This window comes from Chaetodon auriga, chromosome 4, assembly GCF_051107435.1.
Source record: "Chaetodon auriga isolate fChaAug3 chromosome 4, fChaAug3.hap1, whole genome shotgun sequence".
Lineage (NCBI taxonomy): Eukaryota > Metazoa > Chordata > Actinopteri > Chaetodontiformes > Chaetodontidae > Chaetodon > Chaetodon auriga.
Window position 1 is genome coordinate 20,389,542 of NC_135077.1, and position 10,658 is coordinate 20,400,199.

Here is a 10,658-nt window from a genome sequence, read left to right on the forward strand (position 1 = left end):
AAAAAATATCGTTCACGGTGAATCACTGATTTTATTACTAAAAATTCAACAACTGCGTCACAGGCAATGTTTAGACGAAAATTGCTTCACACAAGGGTCCTACCGACATCTCCGGCTACAGGAGTGACGTCGATGGAAGGTTAATCAGCTGATTCTGAGCGACCAAATGAACCAAAATAACGCGGTTTAATCTGTCAAAACAGGGTTAACATCTCCCGGCAACTGACAATGTTCTGATCGGATACGGTTGACATGCTTTATTTGGGTAAGTACAGGTCGTTAAGCTTCTGTATCGCGGTCATACATTGCGATATTTATGCTAAGTCAGTGGAACCTAACGCTACTCGGCTAACGACAGGCCTTTTTGGGTGCTTTGTTCATCTTTTCGTTATAGGGAGATGTTAGTAACAACTGTCGCTATGGATCGCTATGGGCTCCGGTGGTTTAGTCGTGTTTAGCACGTGAGCTATGTTCTAAGTGCCAGACATATAGAGCAATCAGTTAAAACTAACGTTACAGTTAGCGTTAGCATGCTAGCCGCTATATGCACACAGCTCGCACGGACAGCGGTTGGTCCCTGTTCTGAAGCGAGGAGGAAACAATCAGGTGTAAAGTAATATTAAGTGCGTATAATATACTTTTAAATTTACTTTACTAAATTACGCTGATGCCCAGTTAATACGTTAGCTGGCAAATAGCTGAATCTGTGTGTTGGACGGAGGAAAGTGAAGAATATACAAAAACATTTTAGTTACCTGTCATGACCAAAATTGGGACAAAAATATGTCAGAGTTGGACTGAAACCACTTTAGTTGTATCAGGCCTGTCCACATCTCCAATGTTTTTGAAAATAATCCGTTTTTCAAAGAGATGTGTGTATTAATTGGTAACTTTTTCTATAGACTGAACCTCCATCAATCTACAAAGAAACATAAAATCAGATAATTTCTAAATAAATTTAAAGCAAAAGCTTTCAACATTTGTTGGTTCCACTTGTCCAAATGTAACAACTGACTGTCTTCGCTCTGTATTGTGTCATTGTAAATCCACTCCGTGTAAGGTCTGGACTGCATTTTCTGATATTATTCAAATATCAGATTGATTAAAAAATAATTTAAAAAAAATGAAAAATCAGCAGTTTGTCTCAAATTAGTTTGTAGTTTAAAAGCAGTCGCCGTGTTATGTTGTGTTCTATCCTGATGCTTAGTGTTATAATAAAATATTTATTTCCTGTGTTGCACACTGCACAGTTGTACACAAAAAAACTGTTATTATGTTGTCTGTTTGTGTGTACAACAACTTCTTTGCCTCAGTAGTCACGTCACAGTAAAGCCTAAAGCTTATTTATTGTTGAGTATGAGTGCAGACGTTCTGTGACCTTTTTAACAAGTGTGGTTTTTTTTTCCTACAGATCGCCATCATGGACAAGATTTTGGAGGGCCTCGTGAGCTCCGATCATTCTGTGCCGGTGAAGAGAGCCATTGTGAAGAAGGTGGTGGAAGCGGCAGAGAAGGAGGTGACTGAGGAGCAGTGTCAGTCGCTGTTCACTCTCACCACCCGCCTCATCCTCCTCGGTGAAGATGCCTTTCAGAGGCAGATCGGCTTCCAGGTTTTGGATGCCTACGCGCGCTACCACCGCCCAGAATTTGAGCGTTTCTTCAGTAAAGACTTTGTCCTCGGTCTTCTCCAGCAGGGCTATGGCCAGCTGGACCGCAAAGACCCAGCTATTATAGACTACATTCACTGCTGCCTGCGGCTGCTCATCAGCTGTCCCTCGGTGCTGGAGATCTTCAACGTGATCCAGGTGGAGGTTTTAAGGATGGTGTGCGAACGTCCAGAGCCTGCTCTTTGCGCCCGCCTGAACACTTTGCTGTCAGACTTTGTGCAGTGCATGCCGAGGGATAAGTCGGGCGTTTTGTTCTGCCAGCAGCTGGTGAGGACCATCAGTTACTTCCACTGCTTCGCCACCCAAGAGCGGGAGCTGAGAGAGTATGTCGGTCAGGTGACCAAGGTCAGCACACTGCTGCAGAACGTCTGGAAGACTGACCCAGCCACACTGCTTCCCTCCCTGCAGGAAGTCTTTGCCATTATCTCTTCCACAGGTGAGACTTCTTCCTGCTTTCCTTCTAAAATTATATTTATTTCAAATGCCCATAAGTAATTACTGCATTTTTCCTGGGGTTCACATGAATTGGCCATGATGCATGGGATATGAGTTTAGAGGAATAAAAAAAGTATCTTAGTGTATACTTGATCAATAACTGCCTTCATTTTTCTGCAAGGTAATAGTGTGTAACATACCATGGAATAGTTATAGATGTCCTACATAAGTTTAAAATATGAACAAATTTGAATTTTATCCATAATTTTATAGATGTCTGCCTACCAGTAGTGAAAAAAAAGGTATTTGCATTTGGTAGCACGGAGCCAAGCCTTATACGCTTCCCTCCATAAATCTTGGCCTTAATATCAGGGTTTTTAGTGCATGATTAAGCACCGGGGAACAGTTAACTTGGTTCATTTTGGTTTTTCAGGGCCTTGCCAATAACTGACTTTGATCCTTTGGCTTAGTTCTCTCATTTGTATGGGTTGGATGTTCATCCAGCAATATTCAGTATTACTGGCACACTGATTATTTTCAGTTTTTAGGTAGTGGTCTCATTTTACACACTTATCATTGCTTGGAGAAATTACCTTCAAATCCTCAAGGAGTGATTTTCACCCAAGGGGAAATATCGAAAAGCAGTTTGTGAAGTTCTTGAGCTCAGACTCGTTCAGCTGAAGTCAAAGCTTCAGTCTTTTGTTGATGGTAAATGTTAGACATGTCCTAAGCCCACAGTGCAGTGTTGCAACTTTGTGACTGAACTGTGGAGCAGCACAAAATAAACAAACAGCAGGCAGCAGTTTCAATTGAAAAGCCCACTGACGGCAGGCGACAGTGAGCGATGCAAGCAGAGCCGCTTTGGGTGAATAGGTCACTCTGCCTCCATTTCAATGACATTTTTCAGGTGAGCTGAGCTTTTAAAGTGTGCTGCTGAGCTTCAGTGTTTTGTTCATGCTGGGGAAGGTGCTGTCAGATCCAGGCTCCTCTTCTCAGACACGAAACAAACACTATGATACGACACAAAAGATTACAGGAACCCATCAAAGGAAGGTTGGGCTGCAGGCTTTACTTTGTTTAATGCAGAGCTGTACAGCTGTCGAAAAAATTAGATGTGTTGATTAATTATGAGGTAGGCCTACTTTAGTTTAATGTCAGTCTGCTGTGTGTAGCTTTAGTATGTATGAAGAAATATGTTTTTCAAACGCTTTGACAGGAGATGGACAAGACAACAGGACAATCTGAAACGCAAAGTAACCAAAGAGTCTGCAATAAATGGAGAGTGTTTGTGGTGGTGTCGCACTGTATCACAGGTCCCCCTGCTGACTGATAGAAAAGGAAAAGGTGGGGTTGTGTAATCATGCAGCATTTCTGCTCTGGTTTGTTCGCAGACCCCTCCTTTGACCCATCCATTGCTCTGGCCAGCCTGGTCCAGCACATCCCCGTCCAGATGATCACGGTGCTTATCAAGAGTCTCACCACGGACCACAACGTCAAAGACGCGAGCATGACTAAAGCACTCTGCAGGTAACTTCACGCACCCAGTTGTCCGTTATGAACCTGACGTGTTGCTATAATGTTACTACATTTTTTGCGCCTTGTTTGCACGTCACGTAATCTTCTTCTCTGGCTCCAGGATGATTGACTGGCTTTCTTGGCCTCTGGCTCAACATGTTGATACCTGGGTCATCGCTCTGCTCAAAGGACTGGCTGCAGTTCAGAAGTTCACCATCCTCATAGACGTCACTCTGCTTAAGATTGAACTGGTTTGTAGTGAGAACTCCACGTTTTGATTTATTGTGGATATCAGGAAACTGTGTGCATCTTTCAGAGTGATTTGGATGTTCGATATCAGGTGAGTCATTCTGGAGGAAGACTGTTGCCTCCTCTCCTGTTCACCGTGTGAGTCCACGTTAGCATGCCAGATCGACCGTGTCTCTCACTCCTCTCCATCCTCGTGTCCTGTGCATTAGCATGGACGCCGCCTGTCCCTGATTGGCTGGAGTGCTGTTTTGTGAGTCGATCTGAGCCACTTTATTTTTCTCCCCCATTACAGAACCAGGCCTGTGTACAGAAACCTGATTTTTTTTTTTTCAGTGCACACACTGAAAGCACCGCGAGGAGATAAATATCACCGATCTTTCTCCAGAATGACTCATCCCAACTTTAAAGTGCAGTATAATTAAGCTCGATCGCAGCTGTTTTTCTTAAAGATATTTTACCTCCGGCTGGTAAAATGGCTAACTTGAATTATCGAAGCAATTCCCCAGTTCATATAAATGTATTCATGACATAAAGATTTCTTTGTTAACCCATAGGTGTTCAGTCGTCTGTGGTACCCCATTGTGCGGCAGGGGGCGCTAGCTGTGCTCTCACACATGCTGCTGAGTTTCCAGCACTCTCCCGAGGCCTTCCATTTGGTAAGGGATCTCCTGTCTCCTCACAGACCATTTCCCTCTCATATGGCCACTTTATTGGCTTTCTCATTTTCTTCTCTTCTGGCTTAAATTACCTCAAAGCTGCACAGACTTCTCTTCCCAGAACCCTGGGCTTGGCACCGCTCTCCCACTAATGATGTGTGAAACATTTAATGCCAAGCAATGGCCCTTGAGTTGGCCAATTTCATTAGTATCTAAAAACACGAACAGTCCTGAAAACACTGGGTAAATGAGACTGAACCCTGTAGGCTTCCTGATGTGCAGCTACCCTCTGGCTGACCGTGCGGCAGAGCCCTGTGATTAATAGCAGCAGCTCCTTCCAACGTTTTCAGCGCCACAGTGTCCTCTACATTTTTCTCTAAGCTTCATCTCTCACTGTCCCAGGTTGTTCCACATGTGGTGCATCTAGTCCAGTCTTTGAGGACAGATGGTCTCCCCACCAGTAAAGCTTTCTTGCTGCAGTTCACTGAGCTCATACACTGCATGATGTACCAGTACTCCGGCTTCCCTGACCTCTACGACCACATACTGGAGGCCATCAAGGTAAAGGAATGGGGACACTATAAGTCTCCTCATATAAAAAAAATGTCAATCACCAGGTCCATCATCGGGTCATTTTTTACACTGCATAATAAATATAAAAGACCTGAGCTTCTTAAGTATGTTCCATATGGAATCAATTCGTCTTCTCAGGATCTCCCAAAACCCGGAGAAGAGAAGATCAAGCTGGTGTTGAATCAAAGTGCCTGGACGTCTCAGTCCAACTCATTTGCCTCAGGTCTTCTGAAGCAAACTGGGAAGTCTGAGACAGGCAAGACTGGCCTGGTCAACCTGGGGAACACCTGCTACATGAACAGCATCATCCAGACCCTCTTCATGGCCACAGAGTGAGTTGCGTGTGTACTTTCATCTAAAAGGCGTAAATGTGGACAGCCTGAGTGGAACTTGTTGTGTTTTTTTTGTTCAGTTTCAGGCGGCATGTTTTATCCTTACATCTGAATGGTTCCAACGCACTAATGAAGAAGCTCCAGCTGCTCTTTGCTTTCCTTGCACACACCCAGGTCAGTGTTGCCCTGTGTATTAAATATTACTGAATATTATTACTGATGTGAACATTGACTGATGACACGACGACTCTGTGTGTGTGTGTGTGTGTGTGTGTGTGTGTGTGTGTGTGTGTGTGTGTGTGTCTCCTGCAGAGGGCAGCATACGCCCCCAGAAACTTCTTGGAAGCATCTCGGCCCCCCTGGTTCAACATGGGCTCTCAGCAGGACTGTTCTGAGTACCTCAGATTTCTTCTGGACAGGTACGGCCGCATTCCAAACAGACTGCATGAATCAATAGTAATAAGGTTTCATCAAGTTAAAGATTCAGATTTAAAGTACAAAATTGCTTTTCCTTTGTTGTTTCTTTGCCAAATGAATGAAATCAGGCAAAGTTATACAACGTTAGTGCATCATTTGTGTGTCACTGAATGAAAAATAGAAAACAAAAAACTTTGCTGTTAAGAACATAATGCATTTAAAGCATCGAGAGTGTTGAGTGTGCACTCCTGGGGCTTACTAATTTATACTGCACTTTCTTCAAAATGAAATGATGCAACTGAGGGCTTTTTATTTAGAAAGCAAAGTAAGTACATAAACTTTATTTATAAAGCACCCTTCAAAAGCAGAGTGGCATGGTGCTTTGTCATGCAAACACTGAACAAGAATAGATAAAATGGGAAGAACAAAAACAATTAATGCAATAAAAACCACACAGAAGGCGAGCACACATTACAGGACAAAGTGCTTACCAATGAAGTGAGTTTCAACAGCTTAAACGTCTGCGTTTTTTGAGGAGGACGGTGCCAGAGAGTGAGAGCTCCCGCTGCAAAGCTCGGTCACTCAATCGAGGATTTGAGCCTCGATTTCAGGGCAGCCAAAAGGCCTCAGTCAGAAGACTGCATGAGCTCACTGTGACCAGGGGACACTAATTCAGAAACAATAAAGTGGGGCCAGCCCGTGAAGTGCTTTATAGGTGATTAAAAGAATTTAAAAATCTATTTTGCCTTCTGTGTGTAACTGATGCAGATTGCCAACGCTGGTTTAATGTGGAATGAACAGATGTGGCACACAGTCACAGCAGCGCACAAATTAACATCAGTGCACAGTCGTTTTTACTCCTTTAACGATGGACGTTCTGTCTCCTGATCTCAAGGTTACACGAGGAGGAGAAAACACTTCAGGTCCTTGAATCAGCTAAGCCAAAGGTTGCTCCCCCCATTCACACAAGCAGCAAAGACCCAGCAGGTCAGACTTCCCCTGAGGAGGGAGAAGAGTCCTCTTTGACTTCAGGAGACGCCAAATGTGGGGATGGCCGCAGGACTTTGATAGAAACAATGTTTGGTGGGAATCTGATCACAGGTATTCGCTGCATGCAGTGTAACTGCATCTCTGAGAAAGAGGAGCCTTTCACAGACCTCTCTTTGGCCTTCTGTCCTCCTGCCACCGCTCAGGACGGCCCTCAACCCGGGGGCCCCTCAGAGGAGCCCAAGGTTCTCTGTCAGGGGTCTGTCAACGGCGGCAGTGAGACTCCTGAGCCGGGCTCGGCCAAAGCTCCGGTGAGCAGTGCCCATTTTGTGCCAGCGACAAATGAGCCTCCCCTCTCTGTGCCTGACCTGGTTAACTACTTCCTGGCCCCAGAGATCCTGGATGAAGAGAACGCCTATTTCTGTGAGAAGTGTAGCTCCCTCCAGCGGGCCGAGAGGACCATGAAGGTGGTGTCGGCACCTCAGTACTTAATCCTTACCCTGCTGCGATTCTCATACGATGCCAAATGTCACATCCGGAGGAAGATTCTGGAAAACGTCACCATCCCGCCGCTCATGAGACTTCCTGTACATGCCCCGTCGACGCCTACACAATGTTCCTCTTCTACCTCTTCTCCTCTGCAGGTGGATTCTCCTGAGAGCAGCGAGAATCTGGCCAAGAAGCTCAAACCATCTCAAAAAGACGAGGAGGAGGAGGGGAAGGAGCGGCTCGATGGAGCAGAGCAGATGAGTAGAGGAGGAGAGATGTCTGTTCAGTCGGTGCCCTATGTCCTCAGCTCAGTGGTGATGCATTCTGGCGTATCGTCCGAGAGCGGCCATTACTACTCTTACGGTCGCAACGTTAACGGAGCAGATGGAGCGCAGCATCCAGCTTGTCACTTTGCCCTCAAGCAGGAATTAAGAAATGGCCAGGCCGACTGTGGCCTCTCCACCTGCTCAGCTCTCTCGGTTCCACCTGACCATGGAGACGCACTACCTAACAGCAGCCAGGAGGCGAAGGATTGGCTGTTGTTCAACGACAGCAGAGTGACATTCTCATCCTTCCAATCAGTGCAGAACATTACTAATCGCTTCCCCAAGGACACAGCGTATGTGCTCATGTACAGGAAACAGGAGCTACCGGGGCAGAGCGTAAATGGGGGACTGATGGCAAATGGGATGAGGCTGAGTGCTGAGCCTCCCCTGCAGAAAGAACTGCTGGATGCTGTTATCAAGGACAACAAGCTCTATTTACAGGTATGTGTGTGGGGGGGGGGGGGGTGAACAAAAAACAAAACAAAACAAAACACGTCTCAGGCATTATTCTACCCGTTGAAATCAGTCTGTAGATTACGCCAATACACGCAAGCCAAGTGTGAAGCGATTAGCATTGGAGCAGGTGTTCAACCTGAGCGGAGAGGTTCAGTGGATATTTTGGCCGACACGCTGCGCTTACTTTAATGCTTTACATGGATTTGACGTGTGACATCATTACCACCATAACCCCTCCAAGTGTGAGGTTATTATGAAAGTTGAGGACTGTAGAAGACCCTCTCAGGTGGAAAGAAGCTGAGGGACCTCAGACCGTACTCTCACAGATAACTGAGCGCCTGCAGAGGATAGCACTTTTTTTTTTTAGCTGAACTCGAAGCCAAATCGGAGCTGTCCCTTTATAAGACGTGAGGTGTAATTTCACGAGTCATTGAACTGTACTGTGTTGACTTGACTTTCCAGCTTACTTGTACCGTATGAGTGACTGAGGTAAATTGCCACTAGAGGGCGCTGTAGTGGCGCTGCTGAGCGTACACTAACCTGGAAACATGTCTCCTCCCTCCTTGCTGTCAACAGGAACAGGAGCTGAATGCTCGGACCCAGGCTCTGCAGGCCCCGTCATCCTCCTGCTCATTCAGGCCCAACGGTTCAGATGACAATAACCCACCAGGGAGCTGCGGCCCATCTGGAGGAGGAGGAGGAGGAGGAGGGGGAGGGGGCTTCAATACCATTAGTAGACTGGTCTTCTGAAAAAAAAAAAAGAAAGAATGCTGCAGGAAACCCAGATGAACTGACACGAAGGGAGTCCTGAACTGTCATACCATAGATGTGCATATAACCTCGTAAAAAAGAGCACTGCAACCATCTGAACACACACACACACACACACACACACACACACACACACACACACACAGTGTCTGCGCTGCTTCTGATCCTGGGTTTGATTTCACTAACGTTTTGATTCAACAGTCTTTATACCCCTGCCTCAGTCATCATCTAATGCTTTTAAAACATTTTTATTTAGATTTTTTTTGTTAATCCTGCATTAATCCTCCAAATTTCAAAACCTGAGGTGCAGAACTCTGATTGGTCCAAATGTTTTCACCCCTTTTAGATGAAAGCTGAATATAATTTGATTTTCTAGAAAAACTTCAGCCATTCGTCTTCTAATAAATCTTTACATATGTGATAAATATGTAGAGCTGGTTCATCTTAGAACATGTTCATATTACGTGGCTTGTCAGAGTGTTTATAATATTACCTCACATGTGAACACACACACACACACACGCACACACATATGCAGATACATGCATGAGCAGTGCACAGAACAGAGGAACGCATTCAGCTGTAAGACAAACAGACTGTTTTGATTTGTAGTCGTGAACGCACAGATCTCAACCTTTGTTTACTTACCTGACCTGCATGCGGCTTTTCTTCGCGGGCTGTGGAGTTTGACTTTCCAGACGTTTGAATCTTTTCTTTGACGTGCGCTTTGGTGTTTTCTAAGTTTCATATCCCACGCAATAAATGTACATATGACTTCAAGTATTCTGAAGAATCGTGGACGACAGAGCTGTATGTGCAAAGTTATTACGATTTAAGGGACATTTCCAAGATAAAGGCATTTTCAAGATGAGTATTTAATGCTGTTCTCCCACTAACAGATCTGCAAACTGCTCGTTTAAACACATTTGGCAGGAGTCCACTGTTTGACAGCATGTATTCCTCTGATTTGGTCATTCAGGGAGACTTTTGTGTTCATGCTGATTTTATGTGCCTTTTGATATTTAATGCAGATTTTTGAAGATGGATTTGTCAGGATATGCACCTCAGATGTACTGTGTTGATCCTCAGAACGGCCTCACTTTTCCCTACAGTAAAGAGAAATCAGCATTTGTTGTATCGTCTTAACCAGGCAGGCTATTTAACGTAAAGCTATCTATAGTGGTACTTCTGCAAACATGTGGGCAGATGTTGGGGACTAAACTACAAATATAACAGTTAACACATGATGATTCAAATGATAAAAATAAGACATGATGAATATGAGAGGCGGTTAATAAATACTCAATTGAGCGAATGGCGAGACGAAGCAGCAGATGGTTTCTGGAAACAAATTAATTTCTGTGGAAATGAGCCAGACACCAAAGGTTATTAGTGTGTTGTTACGCTCAAACGTACCTCAATGTCTGCATCACCTTGTCTCATTTCCATTATTCCACATCTTGACCACTAGGAGCCATTTCCAGTGCTTCATTTTCACTTGAACAGATCACCTACTGTACATAATTTATATTCTTTCTGTCAGTATGTACAGACCCTGACATCACCGGTGCCAGGCAGTGAGATCTAAGTGTGGCCAGGTGGAATCGAAGCTGCAAATTATACATTTTCTAATGAATTCAATGCTTCAAACTGACATGGGTTAAATGTTCGATTCAGTTCATTATTGATACTGAAAACCTGGAGAATTTCACTCAAAAACATGCAATTTTTGGTGTGACTTTGTTGATTAAAAAATGCAGAAGTGTAATGTGTTATATAATTCATC

General features: G+C 44.5%; 1 protein-coding gene across 1 annotated transcript; it reads left to right on the top strand.

Moving 5' to 3' along the window:
- The first annotated feature begins 119 nt into the window (after positions 1-119).
- usp38 (ubiquitin specific peptidase 38) lies at positions 120-10,658 on the top strand. Its single transcript, XM_076729033.1, has 11 exons — positions 120-265; positions 1,412-2,102; positions 3,493-3,628; positions 3,738-3,867; positions 4,420-4,521; positions 4,924-5,082; positions 5,233-5,426; positions 5,507-5,600; positions 5,739-5,845; positions 6,739-8,086; positions 8,678-10,658. The coding sequence occupies exons 2-11, from the start codon at positions 1,421-1,423 to the stop codon at positions 8,849-8,851; spliced, it is 3,126 nt and encodes a 1,041-aa protein (XP_076585148.1). The 5' UTR covers positions 120-265; positions 1,412-1,420; the 3' UTR covers positions 8,852-10,658.

Excerpts from the sequence above, each read along its gene's own strand:
- usp38 (XM_076729033.1), top strand. The coding sequence starts at position 1,421 with ATGGACAAGATTTTGGAGGGCCTCGTGAGCTCCGATCATTCTGTGCCG. Across the intron at positions 3,629-3,737 it reads ATGACTAAAGCACTCTGCAG|GATGATTGACTGGCTTTCTT; the intron begins GTAACTTCACGC and ends CTCTGGCTCCAG. Across the intron at positions 3,868-4,419 it reads CTCTGCTTAAGATTGAACTG|GTGTTCAGTCGTCTGTGGTA; the intron begins GTTTGTAGTGAG and ends GTTAACCCATAG.